Below are 23,145 nucleotides of genomic sequence, written 5' to 3' on the forward strand. Positions count from 1 at the left end.
CAATCCCACATTCCCCTGCGAGCAAGATTTTTTTTTTCACTTGCAATCCGCACAAAAAAAAAGACGCATAATGTCAGCGGTGGTAAAAACCTGCTCTGAATACACTCGGGGCCTTCAAGGCCTTCTCTGCTGGAGCAAACACTAATCAGAAGCATTGACCTACATTTACAGCTTGGATTGATTGCATCATGGTAATTCATTTCCAAGAATTTATTATCAGTTCACAGCATGTATCTTGGCTGCCCAGTTTTTAAGACTTATATCGTAAATGCTGATTTTTCTTTTATCCAGTCAGATTTCAGCTTCTATATGTTGCCATGTAAATGTAATCTGCCCAAGGCCTTCACAGTCCTTACCGTTAGCGCCAGATTTGACATTTACCACTCAAGGGCGCAGAGTGATGGCTTCATTTTTCTGTCGACTGATTGGTTGAGCTAAATAGACTGCTATGTTTACCCACCTGATTGGTTGAACTAAATATATGAACCAAAGATATACTTACAAGGGAGGACGATGTCAGACATGATTTTAAAATCAATTTAGTGTGTTCAATCAGCCCGCCTTGCATGTTTTTGGAATGTGGGAGGAAATCGGAGCACCCGGAGAAAACCCACGCAGGCATAGGGAGAACATGCAAAGTCCACACAAGGAGGCCATAGCCGGGATTTGGTGTGTATGTATTTCATAAGATTAATATTGATGTATTTCATGTAAATTAATTTTGGTTGACGTATGAACTCCTCTAACCTATCTCGTGTACGCTATCATGAAAAAATAATATAGACAGTGGAGGAAGCTCATGGAGGTTGTGTATAAATGCATGCATGCATTGGTAGATTTGGGGAGAGTATTTTGCACTGCGCCTAAAATTTTCCAAAATATAATCTCTGCATAGGGCGTAAAAGAGTCACTGACCTACTGTAGATTATACAATTACAATTTCAATATTCATATGTATGAACATATCGAGAAACCGTTCTTGTAACTGGAACAATGTGAAACTAAATCTCTGCTCGGGTGCTTAAATTTCCGGCATTTGACTTTTCATTTTATATCGTCATATTTTGGAGAATAACTTATGGGCTGCAGCCTGTAGGCCAGGATCAGGAGATCATGTATTGCCAATTTTTCAGGGGGGGGGGGGTATTTTGAAATGCAACCCTCTGAGCTCCGTCTATAAAGAAACACTAAATGCTGAAGCTGAGTTGAGACCATCTCCAGACCCCGCAAATCTCTCTTATATTGCCTTTAGGAGGACAACACACGTGTGCTGACGTGGAGAAGAATTTGCTCCTTGGCCTCTCGAGAAATCCTGCAAAGCTTGTGAGTATGTTAACGTCTTTTGCAAGGGAGGCTTCATCCCTGAGAGGCTCGACACCCCGACTTGTGTATTGATCATTTTGTTTTTAATTCGAGAAAATGACCCAAAGACACAATGACATAAATACATTGTATTGGAGTTTAGGTTCATCAACAAGGTGCTTGGCTTTTTTTTTTTTTTTGCCGCAACCCAAATTGATATTTTACCTGCTCCGCTCCTTCCACAGTGATTGTGGTTATCACAGCGGGAAAGGGACACTGCAAAGGAAGTGCTGATAAGATTGCTATGTTTGCATCCCCAGATAAAAGCGCGGCATGCGCAGTTGAGTCCAGACCGCCACTCTCGCCGTACATCGTTGATGGACATTAAAGCGGGCAGTAAAAAGTGGGACTTAATGCCGGGAAAGTGAGCAACAGACCAGACGTCGACATTTAAAGATACGAGGGTCAGCGCGAATTAGATAAGAGTGCCAGCACTGGTTTGGTTTATCACACAGGTTGGGTTAAAAATGTCAGCTTGCCATCTGATTTATGTCAGCAAGGTCAAAAGCCTGAAAACTTCAACAAGCTTTCAAAGCGTTACAGTTAGTGAGTTGTCTTTTTAGCACTGGGTTTCCCCCTTACTAGCATCTTCAAACAATATTTGACCGCCGGGTTAACATAACATGCGGTTAATATCTTAACCGCATGTTATGTTACGGCACAGCGGAACGGTTTGGTCCCCAATGACAGGTGTCAAACTCACTCTGCGTCATTCTATGTGCCCCCCCCCCCCCCCCGCCCGCCTCCCGTGAAAGCTTGACACCATTCAGTTCAAAACGAATTATCCAATCATAAAAACGTTAGTAACCAAATGCTCCGGCAATTATGTATGTGATGGAACGATTCTTAAGAGTTCCCACACCAAAGGTTGAATGTTGCGCTTTCTTAAAAAGAAAAGATTGATGCTCTTGCTGTTTCATTTCAAATGACGTTAAATGTGTCCCCGTATATACCAAAGATAAGCAGGTTGTTGCAACTTGACAAAAGCGGCTTTTCCACTGTACCGCTTCTACCCAAAGCTGACCTGTTTCCATCTTTTGTGGTCCATTCCACTTTTTCGAAGCGGTGACAATGGCACTCTTTCTCGGAACCTCCTCTGCTCTGCTTCTACTTTGCAGAACGCAGGGCGAGTTAGGCCATGATGTCACGGTCATCTGATTGGCAGACAGATGTAGACATTTATGAACCACAATGTCATCACTGCCATTTGGTTGGCTGATACAAAGTAGACGTTTACGCTTCTGAGTACGGGTTTTCATCCACTGAATAAAACAGGAAGGAAGAAAAACAGCACAGTCTCCACAACATCCATTGTCGAAGCAAGAATGTGGGAAATGATGAATGGGCTGGTGTTCACCTTCTTGATCCTGCCACAATCCCTCCCACTTTTGATCGGTGCCTGTTGTAATGGAAAAGAAACAGAGGCCAGGCAAAATGAGTCCAGGACAGACCGGGGCCAGAAGTCAAAAGGGTTAGCCGTTAGCCATAACATGTGCAGCAAACGGCGATACACTCCACCGCATAGCTAGTATGCAGTTATGGTTTCATCGTTATCACTGACACCCGGAGGTCAACCGTGACTATGATGCTGATCAATTCTATTACTTTTCACCAACAGCAAAAAACGGGCATTCGAACAGGGGTGGGTTGACTTTATTTCACATCCACGGTTGGTGTAAATGTGAGTGTGAATGGTTGTTTATCTATACAGTGAATTCCTGCGATTCATGGGAGATTGGGACCAGGCAAGCTCACAAATAGCGAAATCTGCATATGCATATTGAAATGCATGAGGGGGGGGGGAATCCGACTTGATTGACTCAATTCATCTGGGAGGGCTTTCCGTACTTTCTTTGTGTGTATCTTACGGCAGGTACTGTAGAATGGTCAGACCGTAATTAAAATGTGCATGCCCAAAGTATTTCCATACAGTAGATCGATCCATATTATATATACACAATTCGTTTTGAAATCACTCAAGTCAACAATAGTTTCTTTAATTATTGGTCAAGTGAGTGTAAACAGGTTCACAAAATTATTGCAAAATCTCAACATTATTTATTACACATGACATTTTGACATTTTGGTACAGATTTTAGCAAGGATCATGCAAGTTGGCACATGTTTCGCCGACCACATAAAATGACGTGGTGGGCCAGAAATGGCACCCCCGGGCCATGAGTTTGACATCTGTACACTCCAGTAATTAACTGGACTCTTTTTTTTTTTAAATGTGCAGTACTGAGCAAAACCTTTCTTCTTTGAATTACTGTATATTTAAAACCCTTTCGTGCCCCCTGTAACATGATAAACTGTCCACTGTAGTAACCGCTGTCCCTGAAAGGGTTAAATAAGAACAATAGAGGCGTTTGGAAATGATTTTTTATTAATCCACACAAAATGTCTTTTTTTTTCATTTAGGTTCCAAAAATAATAAAAACTAAAAACAATTGTTTGCTAACACTGCTCTTTTTTTTTTTTAGGGTATTACATAACATGAACAGAATTTATTTTTTCATTGCATGCTACACACACTTAACTGTGACAAATGACCATGCGGTGTTGATGTGACAGCTTGGGTTTTTTTTCTTTGTTTTTATGTACTTACCAATTGAATTCATCACAGCGTTGCGAGACAACATCTCGAATAATGATGGCTTGAAGCACGGTACTGAGATAAAAATTGTTCCGCTAAACATACTTCCACTTTTGTAATCCAGTCCAGGAACTGAAAATACAAACACCCATCTGATCCTTGCAGATCTTTTCTCACTGTTTTGGAGCAACAGCTCAAGATATAGTATCACTTCTCCCACAGTCTCAAAAGTTAGCAAGGAGGCACACACACACACACACACACCGAGAACGCTTGCTCCCATATGTGAGGGAGGGAGGGCTCAAGTCACTAAAAGTCGCACGGCTCTGTGCAATACACTCATTTTTTTGTGTTCAGCCTTCAGGTGAGGACATGGTACCAGAATTCCTCACATCAAAGACTTGACGAAGAGGAAGAGGAAGGCTCAAAGTGTGACCCCAACTGGACCGCTGCCTCAGTACCTGAGCTCCCTGGTGCTGTGTGACGCTGTGCGGTCATTTTTTTTGGGAGGGTGAGGGGGATCAAAAGAGACAACAGACGGAGATGAAGAGAACGAGAGCGATACAAGTCAAATGGATTATCTGACACCAGCCTGGATTGGCCGACATGATGCTTAAATTTTGAGGGGGCTCTCAGAGCAAACTGTACAAAGTCTTGACTGCGCATGGAGAGTCTGGCTGGTAGCAAGCACACCGTGTGCTACCCTTCATTTTAATTCACTCAATGAGGAAGACTTCCACCTATCCGTGAACTTTTTTTTTTTTTTTTTTTTTGCCTAATTATCGCAGCTGCCTGGAAGTAAGACCCACAGAACGGCAACCGAGAGAACAGTTTTGCAGTGTTAAGAAGCAGGTGTCTTACCGGAATACGCATTAAATCGATCCCTTCTTTTTCTCCGAACTGTTGTTCCTTCCAACCAGATTTGCTCGTAACTTGGACTGCAGACTTTCTGATTTCCCAAAAGTAGAGACCTCAGAGGAATACCAGCTGGAGGATCAGTGACTAGCTTTTGAGTCAAACATAAAGCAGAAGGGAAATCGGAGGATTTCATACAGGTGCTTCATAATTTGGATTCTGCGCGGGGGTGGGGGGGGGGGGGGTATCTGACCCGACGCATACTGGCGGACTGTGGAGGGCTTCCCTCCCTGCCCTCCCCAGCCTATCTGCGCCCCCAGCAGCATGTCCCAGGCTCCGAGGCTACCTCGAGTCCTCCACACAGCACACTACCATGATCAGATGTGCTGCTGGAGGGAGTAAGGCTGCCTTGTCCTGCTCCAGGACTGACTTTGGGGCTCATTCTCGCTCTGGGACCAGCCACTGGTTGAGGCCCGCCACATTGTTTTCCTCGTGGTCTCTGCCTCTCCTGCTAGCTCTTGTAGCTCTCGCCATCTCCCTCCCCGGCGCAACCTGCCATCAGCTCAGGAGAGACAGACTGAGGCTCACCATACCGTGGAGCCACAGGGCTCTGCAGAACATTTCAGAAAGCGAGGGTGTCTACAAGCCCAGGGCCACTGGGGGGCCCCCGGGTCAGACCGGGGGACCACAGGGTAGGCACGTGCGCAGTTACAACCATCTCCAAGGAGACATACGGAGGAGGAAGCTGTTCTCTTTCCAGAAGTTTTTCCTGAGGATCGACAAGAACGGAAGGGTCAATGGCACAAAGAGCAAGGATGACCCTCTCAGTAAGTAATTTAAAAAAAAAAAAGAAGCCGCACAGGTTTATCTAACGTCATCAATTTAGAGTTTTACTGTATACGTATTGCATGTGACTTCATTGCACTGTTGTTCCAAGAGTCTCAGAGGAAACCCGATTCTATCCTACGAAATGAAGCCATCCCCGGTTGTTTAGTTTCAAACCAGACATCCACTGGTATCTGTCCTGTCCAAACACTCAGCATTGAATTGGTAGCTCTCAAACGGCTTTAGAAGAAGCAAAGACAGATAACCTGCCCATTATCAGCCAGTCTTCACAGCCCAGAGTAAACGCTGATAACAACCACCAAGCGACAGGGAAAGGGGATATGGATGTCAGCCCCGATCATGCTTCTATAATCTTGCTGCCTCTCTGTGTCTCCCAGTTGAACAAATTACATCCCCCCCCCCCCCCCCCCTCCCAGTCAGAGAGATTTGGTTTCAGAAAAAACTTTAAAGCAATTACACGTATCGGGCTTCTCGATAAGCGTTGCCTATCGGACTCCCGGCCACTCACATGCTCCAGTGGGTGTGTGATCTTAGAGCTGCCGACAACGACACATGTGCTCAGCGAGTACTCGCTCACATCTTCTCTTCACGTGCTCTTTTTTTTCTCCCTCCCAACCCCGAGTGAGTGTGTGGAACCTTTTAATGTTCTCCCCCCCCCCCCCCCCCTGCCCCCCTGATTGATTGAAACCACACTTTCAATCAAAGGGGGCAACAATGTCAGAGGGAGATTTTGTTTTGACAAGGTCATGACAGAAGCAACTTTATTTACAGGGCGTATTATACGGCGATGCCTTTACTGACATATTTGTTCGATGTTTCTCTTCAGTTGTAAAACTGACATGCAGGGTGCACAGGTAACTGACTCCATTATACGAGTGGTGTGCGCAAATGCGCCTTGAACTTTACGTACGGCGTAGAACGTCTCACTCTCGAGAGCATGTGCGTCACCTTTTTCAAACGTCAGGAGGATTTAGCGTGGCCTGTCCATCAGGGAGGGCAGCGAAAATGATGGGATGAGTTGGAGCTACAAGTTCATGAATGGCGAGGCTGATCATTGTGGTCACATCAAAGCCGTGTCCTCCACATCAATGGGGCTGCCATCAAAAAGCTCTGTCCTGAGGGGGTCCGGGGACACTGTGTGGATTTTGTGCTCTTGTATCAGGTTCACACGGTAAAGGACACCACACAACAGTAGCTTCAGTCTTTGCTCCCTGGGGCCAGACATGATCCCAGGTCTGATGTCTTTTGTCGACTCGACGCAGTCCCTTGAAGTGACAAAATATCTCGTTTTTGTTCTTATGAGTGCTAGAACAGCCTTGCTCGTCCCCGAGCATAAAAAATGCAAGCAGTTCAAATGTGACAGTACCTCGGATAGATGTATGAAGGTGCTTAGGATGCGCAAGCGCTGGTTTAGGGTGCTGCCTGTGGCCCAACGAGGACCGAGCGCAGTGTCTCTTAACTCATTCACTCCCAAAGACGTTTTTAAACGTCTTTTCAGACTTGGTCCAGAATTGGCTGGTACTGAATGAATTAAAGAGCTAGGATCCGAGTCTCCCACAGATTTATAGGGATGCCAGCGCAAAACTGTCCCACGTGGCTTTCGAACCCGCTGGAGCATGTGTTAAGGTTGGAACGAGATACTGTATAGATAGAGCAAGCTTCTTTGCTATGTATGTAAATGCATAAGCATGTGTTTAAATATACATTATATGTTAACTGGCTGAGTGCTGTTTTTTATAGACCACTTGCAACTTACTGTACCTTGTACAGTGGTACCTCTACTTACGAACGTCTCTTCCAATTAAATTTTCAAGTTGTGAAACGCCTCAACAAGAAATTATTGCCTCTTGTTACAAAATAAATTTCAAGCTACTGTACAAAAGGTATGGGATGCTCCGCGCACCTGCGAAGTTTCCTGAACGCCACATACTTATAGCTGCTCTGCGATTGGCTATTGCCGAGCATCATCCTGGCATCCCATTGGCTAATAGGGACCGCTACCGTATGTGTTTATGTGTGTTGATAGATAAATAGAGCGACAGATCTACAGTATGTCTATGCAGCGTCCTGGTCTTTCGCCCCTCGGGCCGTGAAACGTTCGGATAGTTTTACGTAAATGTGGATCACACAGAAAAAGTGTTCACCAGTCAGGCGATCGCTCACGATGCTGATGTTTGCCTTGGACATTTTCGGAGGATTGTTAAAACCCGATAAAAGCAAACGTCCCTGAATCAGTTCTTTACAAAACGCCAGTCAAAAATCACTTCTGAGAGAGAACATGAACTAAAGAGGGCAAAAAAACGATTGGGACCAAGTTAAAAGTTAAAATCACCATCATTTTTACTCTTTATGCTATTCTTTTCTTTTTTTTTTTTTACATTATGTACAACTCTCGTTTATTGTGCTATAATCTAATTATCAGAATCAGAATCATCTTTATTGGCCAAGTATGTAGAACACACAAGGAATTTGTCTCCGGTATAACACGCTGCATTAGTATCATCGTAAACAACAAATCATTGAACCATTTTAGAGTAACCAGTAGCAGTATTTGTAGTACAAGAAGAGTGACTGTTTAAGGAGTTAATGGCTAGAGGGAAGAAGCTGTTTAATAATATGTATTTGTTCAATATTTTGATGCATTTCTATGCATTAGAAAACATTTATGTCTGAATTTTGGGGGGCTTCGAACGGCGTCTCGACTTTTCTCGTTAAGAAATTTCTTCCAGAACCAATCAATTTTGTAAGTAGAGGTACCACTGTACTTTAAATTCCCTGACTTGGTCGCTTATGGTACAAGCCTGTCAACAAGCGTGCGTATGCGTGTCGGAGTGTGTAGGTGCCATGTGTGCACGGAGATGCCTGTGGACATGTTGAGTTTGGGCAAGTGGGTTTTTCCTTCATACACATTCGTCTTCTTTAATCAGAGCCATGGCCCTTTTGCATGGGAAAAACAGATGGAGCTCTTACCGAGGTTTGGGGAAAAAACAAAGAGAGAGATTTGTATCTTTTCACTGAAATGACGCTCAGGATGGATATTCAGTCTGTGTAAATACATCCAGTGTGGTCCTTTTTTATTAGTGCTATTGGGACATGTCCAGACTCCCACATCAGCACGAAAAGGACATGTTATTTTGCGCCAGGTGTGAAGATTAAATGTTAAAAAAAAAAAGGTAATGAGTGAGGAAGGATCGCAAAACAAGCTGCAAATTGCATGCCTTCTCGTATCTTTTCGGGAAAAACGCTTCCATTCCACAACCAACGCACCATTTGCAGTTGTTGAGCGTATCCAACAAGCCACACATTACCTTAGCTATGTTGCTGCATTCCAAATCCACATAGTTGCTTCATTAGGTATACATGCACAATCTAATAGGACTCAGTACAGGGATTGGGAGGGGATTTTAGTTTCATAATTCACACATTTGTCACAGGTCAGTTTTGTGTGTACGTGTACTTTCAATCAGCAATTGGGCTCAAAATAGTATTTCTTGCTTCACTTTTAATGAAGGAAGACATTTTTGACAAGACCGTTTACGCTTTCATTTGGGCTGACTTTGTAATGAAACCCGATTGTTTTGTTGAAAAAAAAAAACATTTGCATGTATTGTGCATACATAGGAGTCCTCGGTTTGGTCCTGTGTACAATGTTGTCAATTTGCTCAAGAGGCCATGCTCAGTTTCCTCTATACTTACTGTTTCTCATTTGGTTGTTTCATACAGCAGTTGTGACTTAGACTATGGCAAGTTGCAAACTGAAGACCCCCTCTACAAGGGATAATTCAAACAACAACAAGAGATGATTTGGCTTTTGCTTGTGAAAACTCCACTCGTACTTATTTTGGGGTTTCACCAATCTGAGAAAACAGGAAAATTTGTGAGGCTACAAGAAGATCAATTAGTCACAGTCATTTCACAACGGTTGGCATTTGTGCACAGGCCGGGCTTTCATTCGCAAGGGTCTAGTTTGCAAAGTTACTGTCGTGTTTATTTTTTATTGTTTTAAACAGTATGTATAGTGTTTGGCATACGGGTATTTGCTGGAATTGACTTGACTATAGTGACAGCAAAGGTGAGAGGGAGCCACTGGCGCATTCTGACTTTCTAACAACTTCAGGATATCTCGCCGCAGTAGGAACGGAATGCATAAACCGAGAATCCCCTTTAGAGCATCAGAAACAATTGAAGGATGTCCTTTGGTTTGGCACATTGAGTACAGTATTAAAGTTGCATTTAGCATTGGTGAAGAATTGCACTTGCGTATTATCCCTTGTTTAGCGACGTGAGACGTACAAAATATTCCAGGCAGCTCTCAGAATGTTGCAGTGCAGTTCTACACTACTGCAAACTACAATTTTTACTTCTTGAAAATGTACGTAATATGCAGCACTGAGCAGAATGTTTGCTCCAGCTCTTGTATGAGATCGTATGAAATTGTACACGTGTAGCCAATGCTGAATGTACAGTACATCCGTCTGCTTAATGTGTTCATAAGCATACATGAGCACATGAACGCGTGTGCGTGTGAGCCGGAGCATATACAAGCTGTCTCGCCCCTGCCTCCGGTGGCTGACTTTGATCAGTGATCATTACAGCCTTTTCTAATCCTCCCTCCACCCCCCACCAGTCTCACTGTCATGGCTCCACTATCCTCTTCTGTTCTCTCACTTTTCATCCCTCCCGTGTTTACAGAGCAGCCAGACCCGGCCATAGATTGTCTTACATCCTCACTTCATCCCAGACACCTGATCCCCACACAGAAACCAGCTCCTCTCAGATCTTCAATGGCCGTTGTGTCACAGTCCCCACTGCCGCCTTGCCGCTTCAGACCTCATCGCCCTGAGGTGCCACTGTTTGAACTCGAAACTGATACAGTCACGACCTCGCGGACAAGGAGAGAAGCCACCGTGCCTTTTAAGGGAGGGATTGTTCTTTTTTGGGACACACCTGCGTGCTCCACTGTCCACTCCGCGATACAGCTTCCGGCCTCAGATCCGGAATAGGGTGTAGGCCTATCGCGGAAGCCGGTGCCATCCAAAAAGTGATCAGAGAGAAGACTAGCGTTGATCAAAGCGTGTCGTCCCGTTCACCGTGATGGGTTGTCTCCACATGCAAGGGTGCAGCGGCTCAAGGAATTACTGAAGTGAGGGAGGCAGTCATGACATCAAACAAATCACGGGAACTCCAGACAGCCACTTCCCGAGCACATTACATTGATTGGCGCTCGTTTCCTGATGCCTAACCATAACCATAGTCACCACCGTTCCAACCAGAATCCTTTAATTTTCAGTTCCGACCAATTCTAGACCAAGTCTGAAAAGACGTTTAAAAACGTCTTTGTGAGTGAATGAGTGAACACTGTCCTCATATGCACTGAAGGAGCCCTTTTACATGAGTGTTACCCAACCCTTTTGTGGGCCAAAGGAACATACATTACATGAGAAAAATCTAATGACCGATCACAAAACAAAAATATGACAAAAGGTATATAGCATATATTATATATCCTGTACTACTGTGTGTCCCCAACCCCCGGGCCACGGGCCGGTACCGGTCCGTGGGTCATTTGGTACCGGGCCGCACAGAAAGAAGAAGGAACTTACATTCATTCCATTTGATTTATTTCGCAATGTGAACAATGTTTTATTTTGAAAAATTACCGGAAACTCTGTTACATCTGTCTTACAGTATGTCACTCTTGACGCAGGTCAAGGCGCAAAAAAGAAATCTCTATAACTTGCACAGGCTCAGCAATTGTTTTCAAATATTTGTAATGTATTTTGGAACCCATCTCTGAATTCACCTTACGGGGTCGTTGAGTACAACTTTCTCATTTTATCAGCTGCTGTCAACCTACCGGTACCCAAAAAAATGTTGGTGTTATGCACACTTGCATTTTATCCCCTAGGGGCCCATAAGTGCCCCAATATGTCCTCCCTACGTGCTCATTGCTAGCTCTCTTCTCACATACTGCCAGTGGAAAATGAGACAAGTAGTTGTTGTGGTCAAAGGACATATTGGGAAGTTATATCTCTCTGACCTCTTACAAAGACCGCATAGCTGGGGTATAAATTAGCCCCACTAACAACCATTGAGAACCTTGAATTATTTGCCTAGGGACTCAGAAACCTGACCAAGCAAACGCAATTAAACAAGCCGGAGATTCTCAGTCGTGTTCACCCATTCATTTTCAAATTGTGCAGCTGAAACCGATTACACAGTTGTAAATCTTGTTTACAGTTGTAAAACCTTAAATCTCCCTTCCGTGTTCCCTTGCGTAGGGGTTCCTAAAATGCACCGGTAATCATACTTTTGTTGATGTTTAGAAGGAAAGAAAGGACTCATTAGCATCCCACACGACACAGGTGACAGACAATGTGCATTGTTCTCTTCTCTTATCTGCAGCAGGAAAACATTTAACACATTTACATCCTTTGCCATCTCAGTGTTGTCTTTGTGGACCGAAAAGCGATTCCCATTTTTCCATAGAAACACTCTGAATGGGGGCGCATGTTAATAAAATGCTGTTGTTACTGTATTTTAGGTATTTTGGAAATCACATCGGTGGATGTGGGAGTGGTGGCTATCAAAGGGCTGAATAGCAACTACTATCTGGCAATCAGCAGGAAGGGAGAGCTGTACGGAGCGGTGAGTGTCCGGGTCAGAGGTCCCATAGATGCTTTTAGACACATCATGGTGATCTTATCCAAAAAAAAAAAAGATCTTATCTGTTAATCCCCTGCAGTTACATTTTGTCAAGTGTTCGCACAGGAAACACAAGAAAGAACAGTGCAGTCTCAAATTAGATCACAGTGAACTTTGAGGTCAAACACGATCTGATTTTAAACAAGTTTTCCCTCTGGTAATAATGGCGAGTCACTGATGGTACTGTACAGTGGTTGACTTCCATGCAGACAACATACTGCAGGCTCATTCCCAACTACACAACTACAGTGTAAATGTGTCAGACTGTAGGGTTAATAAAAAAAGAAGACCCTTACAGAGTTTGTAACATTTTAACATAATGAAACAAGTTGATCACTTTTAATATGAAATTCCAACGTTAATGCAAAAAAAGAAACACGTAATACATTTACTGACCTCACTCAATTTGCAGACTGGCTAACCTGAGTGAATAACAGCCAACTACTTTCATTCGCTGATGAAAACGTCACTCACCAGGCCAGGCCCCGCCTTTTAAAGCCACACACATTCAAAGTCATGCGTACACAAATACATGTTGTTGTTTTTTTATCAGAAATTCTTAACTGACAAAAGAATGAAATTTGGCTTTTAGTAATTTGGTATTTCTCTTCACATTTTTCTCTTAAAAACGAGTGTAAAGTCTACTCCTTTAAAAATAAAGTCTCACAACAAATCAGGTTCTGAAATGAATTACTCAATGTCATACTAAATGACAGTTCAAATTGTTGATTTTAGTGGTGTATTTCTTTTCATAAATTCTTCGAATTTTCAACTTCAGGGGTGTCCAGGTGTATATTAGGGAGTCGTTGCATGGACAAACTTAACATATTTGCAAGTAAAACTGTTTTACACAAGGAGTGTGAAATTGACACATGGTGCCTCCGGATTTTTCTAGAGGGAGTTTGGCATTGACTGCACCCTGAAGGAGCGCATCGAGGAAAACGGCTACAACACCTATGCGTCAGCCGAGTGGAAGAACAAGAAGCGGCAAATGTTTGTGGGTCTGAACATCCACGGGAGGCCTGTGCGAGGGAAGAGAACGCGAAGGAAAAACACGGCCACCCACTTCCTTCCCATCATGGCGTGAGCCCATCGTCAAATGCGCTGGAAAAATGACAAAATGCAGCATTGGCAAAGAGAGGCATTCCTCTCCTGAGGGTGAAGACTCTTACTAGGAAATTTTAGAAACAAGGCACTAACACTGACAAAGAACAGAGATCATGTACTTTATTTGCGAGAGGAGCGTGTTTTTGTGTTTGATGTGGCACAGGATGCAATATTTATCTTATTTCTGTGCCAAAATTGAGCTAAATGGCAAATATAAATAAACATGACTCGCTCAACTAATATGCAAGTGTAGAAGCAGACAAGTGGGTGTCCTTTATCATTAAACTCTAGGGGGCCCAACAAAGCAGTTGATTACTTAATGCCCGTGTGTTGTCTGCACTGTACTGATTTATTTATTTTGTGATTATTTAACTAGAGGGGTACACTTACGTCCTGAGCATTCCTTGGCATTCTTCATGTTTTTTTTAAAGGATTTCTATCAAGTGGAAATAAAATACTGTTTTTAATCCTCTGCATCCCATCTGTTGTGTTCGCCGCACACTCTGGACTTGTGAGTGTTCAGGTCGCGGTATGTGAGTCTTTATCTGCATGGCTGACCAGGCAACCATTAATGTCTGAGGGCTGGCTAATCCATGTGGCAACCATTGCTCTCATTATCTCCCTAACTGAGCGGAAACATAAAGACAAGACAGGAGGGAGGGAGAACGCTGCACTGATATGGGTTGTAGATGCAGGCAGAATTGACTTCAAGCTGAGGACACCCATGATGAACAACGACTTTGAAGCACCTGCTAAAAATATGAATATAGAAAAACCTGCCTGTCCTTGGATGCTTACTGGTTGCTGCGACATGACCTACAGTGTATATCTGACCACCCACTTCCCTCAATCCTCATGCGTGACCATGCTAATCAGTGACAGATGCCTCGATGGCAGATCAAAAGAGCACGGTGTGGGACATTAATGCCACAATCTGCTGGGCCTCATGTCTTCTTATCTTGTCTTGACAAATATCAATATTGGCAAAGCTACGGCACACTGGGAAGGTACAGGGGTGTGGTTCTCAACAAGACTCGTATTGTCATATTGCTATTGCCACCAAGTCAAGACCCCTTGAAGGATGGATGGATGGATCGATAGATGGATGGCTGGACGGACGGACGGACGGGCGGACCGACCAAATGCTAGCTAGCAAGATAGTTAGCTAGCTAGCAAGAGATTCAGATAGATAGATAGACAGATAGACATTATATTTTCCTTTTGTGGTGACTCAAGGAATAAAAAATGCTGCAGTGAAATCCTCCAGTGGCATGGTATTTACTTTATCAGACAGTTGGCGTTACTAAATCCAAGCTAATTTAGCTTACACATTCCCATGGGGGAAGTCTTTGGCCCCCTGGATGAAATTAAACCACAGAGTAGCCTTGAATTTTCTTTAATTCATTCCTAATGGCTCTTGATACTATATAATGAGGCACAAGGGAAATAACCTAAATGGAGCTAATGAATAGCGGCCTTGTAGGGAGCGTGGTCCATCAGCAGACACCCTTGTCCCCGACCCCTCCTCCGCCATTAGCACCGGTGTCGTTTGTCATCGTGTGCATTTGCACTCCCCAGACACTTGAAAGTGTTCGAACTTCCTCCGGGACGCTGGTATATGGGGGACAGCAATAAGAGAAAATAGCTACGGCAATCTTTTATCAAAGTTGGTCCTCGCATTGTGGCGCGGGAATTCACTGCGGCATAATGCGATCCAGCTTGGGGAAACAAGTGGAAAATGGCTCTAGGCTGAAAACAACTAATGAATACTTATACTGAGAAGTCTGGTGCAACACATGTTTGTAGTGGGCCGCTACCGAATGTGTTGCGGCTGGGAGAAAGGCTTCTGAATACAGTAAATATTCTCTAATACGGACTCGTGTTTGCGCTGTCCAATTTGTCCTGATAACAGAAATTCCTCATTTGGGAAATGAGCATGGTACATGTCCTTTATGAACCTGCAAGTATGTTGACAAAATGCACGTGTAACAACACAATCAATAAAATACAAAAATATACTGTCCAAAAACTGTTTATATAACAAAAACTGCAATACAGGTGTATCCAAAAAAGATTAAAACAGTAAAATACGTACAGTATTTTAATGTTTATTTTATTCTGTCTTGGGGAAAAAAATTGTATTTTGGATTGTTTTGTTGGATGCATTCTTTGGTTTATGACAATGTTTGCCTGCGTGTCATACAGTTTTCTTGCTAGTTGCAAGTAAGTGTCCCGTTGATCACCGATGTCTGGTAATTCTTGTGCACACTGAAGGATTTTTGTTGCCATTTGCATTGCTTTCTTGCTGGATGGTGGGTTGTCATCAGGAGTTGAATCGATGCCTTGTTTTTTAAAGTTTCGTAGATTTGCGTCTTTCCAACTCCAAGTGTATGCTGGATCTTTTTAACTTTGTGTCCAGCCTCGCTCAAACGGTTGCATTTCACTCGCTCCGCTCCAGTTGTTACAGTTCTTCTACGTTTCGATGCGATGATCTACACGACGTAAGTGAATAAAGTTAAAATCTTTCGCAATTACAGTAAAACGCAGACCAATAAAAAGTCGCTTACACGTCTTCGTTTCGAATCTGATGAATGAAAACGGCGAAGCGAACACGTTTCTTCGGTCAAGTCGAGTGGGTGCTGCTTTTAAGCTAGTGCCGCGTTCTCCAGGACGTAAGTGAATAAAGTTAAAATCATTGACAATTACAGTAAAACGCACGGCAATAAAAAATCACTTACACGTCGTCGTTTAGAATCTGATGATCGAAAAACGCGAAGTGAAAACTTGTTTTCAGCGTTGTGTATTTTACGTCGCATCGGGTGGGCATTACGTGTATTTAAGCTCCCGCGGCATTACACCTCCATCCGGGTAACGGGTACTGGAATTTCCGCTCACGCAAGTTCCGGTAACACGTAATATCGTAGTCAAAATGTTAATGCATAGGTTTTTATTCCGGGTGAAGGATATTCCTTTCCATAGAATTCCGGGGATGGGAATATTTACTGTATATTCTGTCAGGCAAAAATGTTACACTGCGTTACAATGGACAATGTCACAAGGAAAACTCTTCGTTGTTCTTAGATTTTCTGCAATTAAACTATTTAAACACCAATTTCACCCATAAAGTGAGAAAAGTTTGAAAACATAGTAAGGACCATAACAGTGAGGTCTCTGAGGGGTCAATTTCACAAGACCCTTGCAGGTTCATTCTTACATTAGAAAGTATGAAAGTAGGCTAAATGCTATAAACGTAGCATTTTCCCATAATACCACAAGGTATCGACTTGCGCATGTGTGACTCAAAAAAGCTGTTGGTTTTTTTTTGTTTTTGTTTTTAGATTTTGCCCTAAATTATACCAATGCGTTAAAAAATTAAATTATATTGTTCAATCATAATTTTATGTTTTGATCTGCAGTGGATTATTTGCGTTCCGTATTTTATTCCCACAATGCCACGGGCTAGTCAATACCCCGTGGCATGATGGAAAAATGCTACATTTGTAGAATTTAGCCTACAAGTGCGTTCCAACGTATTTGCGAGTATGTTCAAATGTACATTCAAATTAACCTCCACTCTCCCAAACTCCTGCTTGTCTCTCTGTCATTGGATTGATGTTATGGTCTGATGAAATGGTTACGTTATGTTGTAAGTCACATTGCTGGTGGAAATGTTTATGAAATAAATTATCAAGGTCCTTTTTATGTCAAAGATTTGCCCTTTGAACTTTTCATTCCACCTAACCTTTTCTTCCCGATACTTACTTACTGAGCTTCCACTCCACACCAGTAGATGACGATAACTCACCCTCTAATATTAAAACAACAGCGGGGTTGTTGTCAGGAAGTGGCCCAAAAAGTTAATAATGGACTAAACACCAACATGATCTAACCGAAGGAAATAGTGGCGCATAAAAACAACCAGGATTTTTTTCGGGAAAACGGACTTTATTCATTGTAGATGTCTTCTTCTGAGCAGTAAAGCTGAAAAAAACAAGCGGGTCATGAACGAGAATTTTAACAGAGCTCCCGGAGCAGGGAGAAGCCGAAATGTTCCAGCAGACCCCGCAATCCCAAGCACTGGTTGGGACAGCGACAGTCGGTTAAGATTTTTCAATCAAAGGGAACCTTTGAGGCAGCCTCGAACATACCACCCAGCTCCCGGGGACTGCAACATAAGCACGGCCACTGAAAATGGCGCTGCAGGTGGTAGTGGAGGTAAGGAGCATATACAGACAGGCGGGCTAATGCTAGCTAGCCTTTAGCGTTCAGGTTCGAATCCATCTTCTGAACTTGCACCTGTTTTGTTAGGTTACTATAGGCCAAAGTGCGTCACCTCGATTTAAACACATCTTGTTTGAGTATTCTCTTGACGAAAAGGCAAACTACTTTCGCCATGTCCAAATGTGGAAGTGTTACTGTGAGCGCAAGTCGAAAATAACCTCCGGATAGAGCTATTTTAGCACTTAGCGTTTTTATGTTGTGTCGTAGGCTATTACGAAGCTACTCGCGACGTTTAATATATAAGCACCATTTAAAAATGCCATTTAAGTAAAATCCACCAGTACACAGAAATATATTAACGCTGTGGCAATTGTATGTTGTAGTCAGGTGACCGGTATTGCAAAATCTCTGTCAAGCCAACATACTTGATGACATTAATAATAATGCCATTGTTCCTTTTCCAAGTAATGTTCCCATATCATTTTTTAAAAAAAGCAAACATTTGAATATCATCAAAATGCAAATATTTTTGTCACTCATTGGTCGCGCACAAGGGTTAAGAAAGTGAAACCCACACGATGCGTGTCAGAAAGGTTCCAGGACTACAGTTGCGAAAAATATCATTCAAACCCAAACTGCAAACGACAATCAATTTATTCCCATCAGTGTGGGCCAGATGATCAACCAGCACGTCTACAAAAAGACCCTGTGGCGTTTGCTTTGTTCATTTTAGCGAGAAGAAACAAGTTGTGGCCTGAGAACATGTGGCTGCTTCATCATGACAACGGCTCGAGCATCTGATAGTTCCTTGCTAAGAAGCGCAAGGCTATGCTGGAGCAACCTCCCGACTTAATCGACTTGGCTCTGTGTCATCGCCCCCACCCCATCTCAAGCTCAAGAGTGTTGTCAAGGGGGATCCGTTTTCATGATTTGGATGACAGAGCTGTGGAGAATCCTGGAAGAATCCTTCCAAGAGTGTATGGCAAACTAATAGTTTTGATTTGAAGCATATCTTTTGTCAGGCTATTCCTGGAACTTTTCTTGACACACATCATAGATTATATTGCCATCACATTATTCCACACAGAGTGAAATATTTCAAGTTATAATTATACCTCCAATTAAAGGACTTGAAACCCCCAAATTCTGTGTCTTTGAAAATTTAGACCACAGTGGTGCCCTGAGATGCGAGGGACCGACTAACTTCGGTGGACAGATTTGCTTTTGTTTCTACTTGTGACTTGTCTTTTTTTTCCGGGGAGGCTGGAATTGATTCATAATATTTTCTTTCATTTTAATGGGGAAAGATTCTTTGAGGTATAAGTATTTTGGGTTTCCAGCACGGTCATGGAATGAATTAAACTCATATCTCAAAGCACCACCGTATTGTGGGAAGTTATTGTACTCTCTTTGAGATAATTGTGTCACCAATCTCCCGTTTTCTGCCTTTAGACAGTAAAAGACAGAGTGGAGGCCAGCACAATGTCAATGCCAACAGTCCTTCTGTGTCTATGGGGTTTAATAATTTGGATTCCTTGGTTGAGTCGTCCAAGCTCTCTGCAAGCGCTCCAGAATTTGTCCCGACTAGTGTGTACCAAAATGACGTAAGTAGCATAATCAGGCCATTCTTATTCATTTATTATTATTTTTTATTTCCTCATCCAAAACAATGTCAAAATGAAGATTCACTTTTGTTTTCTTGGCTTTTTCCTATTAAGGTCCAGACTTTCTATGAGGACAATGATGACACTTTCATTGCTCCGTCCTTGGCCGACATGGTGCGGGATTTCCTTTGCCACCTGAGCTCCTCGCCTGGAATGTTTGAGTCAGACGTTGAACACATAACAAGCGTGCTTAATTCCTACGTTACTACAGTGGAGTTGTTGGCAGAACTGGTGGATCTGATTTACACGGAGGTATGGCTCCTTCTGTCTGGTTTAGCTCCTCATTGTCTGTACTCGGGTTGCTCTCAGGCACATTCGCTGTATAAAAAAAAGTCTCTTACAGAAGTGCAAATATTGGGGGCCGCAGCTCTCTTTTCATTTTCCCTTTCGTTGCAGTCCACCGCCATTCCCAACTTCGCTTACACGGGAGCACGATTTTGCAACTATCTGTCTCATCATCTCAACCTCAGCCCACCCAGCGGGAACTTTCGTCAGCTGCTCTTACAAAAGTAACATTTCCTTCCATGATACAGTGCCCGCCCGGTATGTAACTTCTTTTTTTTTTTTTCCTCCTCCACACAACAACAAAGCTTTGTGTCTTTCCAGGTGTCAAAAAGAATTTGAGCAGAGAGATGTAGCCGTGCAAGGAGACCCTGACACACAGAAAAGGTTCCACGCGTTTGTGCTCTTTCTGGGAGAGCTCTACCTTCATCTGGAGGTAAGAAATCCTTTTTTAACTCATTTGCTAGCGTTCTCACTCATCCATCCGTTTTTATCGCGCTTGTCCTCATTAGGGCTGCAGATGCGCTTGGCGCACGCCTCTGTGAGCAGAGATTCACACCCAGAACCTTAGAACTGTGAGGCAGATGTACTAACCGCTAGCACTGTGCACTACACCAAATGAGTTTTGTGCACTCAGTGTGGGGTTGATGCCTGCACCGTGCTTTAAGGTATGCATGTGAGTGAATGCCACTCCAATTTTCTCCCACATGCAAAATAGGAGAGGCTACCTGTCCCCCGTGATCCTGAAGAGAATATGAGACAAATAGGTAACCAGTCGGCATTATGACAGGGGGGACGGGGTTGTAGCACATCTGCCTCACTGTCAAAAGGTTTGCGTGTGCTCTGGAATTGACTGGCAGCCAATCGGTCAACAGAGAGACCACCACTGTAGCGTCGTGTGCGAAAAGGCATTTCATTCGGTTTTTGTTGTTGTTGTTGTTTTGTTTTGTTTTGTTTTTTTTAGATAAAGAGCAGCAAAGGAGCTTTAAATCGAGCTCACGTCCTCCTGTTCGCTTTAAAAGACCTGTTGAACACGCTGCTCTCGAGCCCCGTGGATGCAAACATCATCTGCGCTGTCAAATTGCTCAAGGTTCGAAAGCCGCAATGACTTAGCTCATGTTAAATTTTGCAATTGCTATATTGTTTGGTTTATTTAATTGATTGAACTTTTCGAAGCTGACAGGTTCCGCCTTGGATGATGCTTGGAAAGAAAGAGGAAACCCATTCATGGAAGAACTGATCCAGAGGATCGAAACTATTGTCCTGGATGCCACATGCAGTAGGTGTGTGCTGGGAAGCACCTCAACATGTTGTATCAACGGGGGGAGGCAGCACCGCTATAAATAGCAAAGCAGCATGACAAAGTGGACTTTTCGCCTCAGGGATGTCCGACAAATGCTTCTGAAGCTGGTAGAGCTGAGGTCCAGTGACTGGGGAAGAGTGTGCGCCGCAGCGGCCAGCAATGCTACACCCGACAACGATCCCAACTACTTCATGGTGAGTGCGACGTGTGCTGGACTCCTCATTCCTCCTCTATTTGTTTATTACTGTATCTCTGCTTTTTTCGGACAGAATGAGCCCACTTTCTACACAGAGGACGGAACGCCTTTTACAGCAGCAGACCCAGGTAAGATTATGGTGGAGGAGCTGTATGAGAAAAAAAAGGAGCAGATTTGCACTGCTTTGGTTATGATTCTATTTGCGGGGTTTTTTTCCCTTGTTTGGCTCACTGTGTTTCCTCTGTTCAAGTAGACGACAAGTCTTATAAGGAAAGCTTTTCTCCTAAGTGAGGCCGTTTTTGCTTTCACAGAATATGCTGAGAAATACCAGGAGCTCATGGAAAGACAAGACTATTTCCACGATTTCGGTGGGGAAAATGAAATTGAAAATGATGAGTAAGTCGTCCTATTCCATTTTCTTTTTTTCTTGTATCCACATTGTCGTCTCTTTAATTCCGTTTGTGGCCAACAGTGGAATTGAATAGACCCACGCGTGGGCAAACGGTGCTTAAGGGCTTCGTGTAATTTTTACATGAATAAGTGAGACATTTTATTCACATATGAAGTAAAAGGGGAAAAAAGCAACTCAAAATAGTTTGTAAAATAGTTTCTTTTAAACATGATTGATTCTCGTGTTTTACTTTTATTGTGTGAGTACACAATAGTTGTGTCCAAAGGAAAATCATCTTTTGAAGAGCGATTTTGGTGGAGCGTCTCATATTTGAGTGCGTGTTATTCTCAAGAAACGATGGTCTTTACTGATTCCGCCGTTTTCTTTTCAATGCTCATTTTCACAATCGAACTTCAGCATCATGATCTTTTCGCCGTTGCTCATTCTGTAATCACTCCGCCACGATCGCTCCCATTGGATGTGCCGAGATGTCGTCACAGTGAAGGCTTGAGCCCACCCGACGTGGCACCAACCTCGGCGGAACACTTTTGCGCACTTGCGCCGTGGCGGCACATTGGTCAAAGGCATAGCGTGCTAAGCGCAGTTGTTCAAGGGCCTTGTTGCATGCCGTTCGTAACCTTGAAAATAGCATGGGCCTACCATTCAGTTTACTAATACTGTGCAAAGGAGGAAAAAAAAAGGTCCAAGATCACTCCTGAGTGCCTGCGTGTTACATTTCTTTAAGTCTATTCACAGCAAGGCTACATGTGTCCCTTCACAATTTAGAGAAAAACAAAATGTCTCCCTGCCATGTTCACAGAGACGACTTTGACGACGAAATGGATCCCGAGATCGAAGAAGCCTTTGAGAATTTCTGTTTAGAGTCGGAGAGGAAACGACAGCAATGACACCGGTGGGCACCTCAAGTACGTTGCCCAAATGTTGTGAAGCAAAACAAACTACTGTGTCATAGCCTCCAAAAATTATTTGACTGTCGACAAAAAGCGTTGTAACAAAGCTGTTTATAGATGCACATCTGATCCTTGGCTTCTGGTCAGTGTAGAATAGAAAAGGCAGACAATCGGTGAAATGATTTATTAACAACAACAAAAAAGTTGAGGTATTAATATTTTCTTCGTTCCTGGACACTTTGTTTGTTTTGTTTTTCCTGCAGTATATTTTAGCCTTTTTGAAACTAGTTGAAGCTCCAAATAACCACCAAGAGGAACATAGTTTGCTGTGACGTTTCTTTTTCTCAGAAGTGTTCACATTTTGTTCAAATGTCAAACGTCTACAGTAGGTGAGTATAAGTCTGAGACTGTGTTTAAAAAAAAAAATAAAATCTGAATGTAGGAATCAGTCAGTGGATCACCTCCACTGCATCAACGTTCGTTGTCATGAGACTCAGACTGTTTATTGGCAATCTACAGAGGCTGTATAAAAGAATGTTGTTTTATATATACAGTGTGCTCATATTATTTATAGTATTGTTTGCCTGCAATAAAACCTTTATAATGTGACATTTTATGTTTGTTCATTTGAAGTAGGTTATTAAGGTCAATGTATATTTAGAACTAGTAACCACTTTCTCATACAGTAATTCAAGATTATTGACCT

The 23,145-nt window shown here is 43.0% G+C and overlaps 2 protein-coding genes across 2 annotated transcripts; both read left to right on the forward strand.

The window, feature by feature from the left end:
* The first annotated feature begins 5,071 nt into the window (after nucleotides 1-5,071).
* LOC147205130 (fibroblast growth factor 10-like) lies at nucleotides 5,072-13,938 on the forward strand. The gene is made up of 3 exons (XM_086111480.1): nucleotides 5,072-5,640; nucleotides 12,204-12,307; nucleotides 13,260-13,938. The coding sequence occupies exons 1-3, from the start codon at nucleotides 5,187-5,189 to the stop codon at nucleotides 13,449-13,451; spliced, it is 750 nt and encodes a 249-aa protein (XP_085967606.1). The 5' UTR covers nucleotides 5,072-5,186; the 3' UTR covers nucleotides 13,452-13,938.
* A 3,364-nt stretch (nucleotides 13,939-17,302) lies between these two features.
* paip1 (poly(A) binding protein interacting protein 1) lies at nucleotides 17,303-23,048 on the forward strand. The gene is made up of 11 exons (XM_086112271.1): nucleotides 17,303-17,686; nucleotides 19,145-19,296; nucleotides 19,411-19,608; nucleotides 19,753-19,865; nucleotides 19,963-20,074; nucleotides 20,603-20,728; nucleotides 20,815-20,921; nucleotides 21,021-21,135; nucleotides 21,211-21,265; nucleotides 21,449-21,533; nucleotides 22,349-23,048. The coding sequence occupies exons 1-11, from the start codon at nucleotides 17,473-17,475 to the stop codon at nucleotides 22,434-22,436; spliced, it is 1,365 nt and encodes a 454-aa protein (XP_085968397.1). The 5' UTR covers nucleotides 17,303-17,472; the 3' UTR covers nucleotides 22,437-23,048.
* The last annotated feature ends 97 nt before the right edge of the window (nucleotides 23,049-23,145 follow it).

This window comes from Hippocampus guttulatus, chromosome 5, assembly GCF_054856545.1.
Source record: "Hippocampus guttulatus isolate MCC_2025c chromosome 5, RoL_Hgut_1.0, whole genome shotgun sequence".
NCBI lineage: Eukaryota > Metazoa > Chordata > Actinopteri > Syngnathiformes > Syngnathidae > Hippocampus > Hippocampus guttulatus.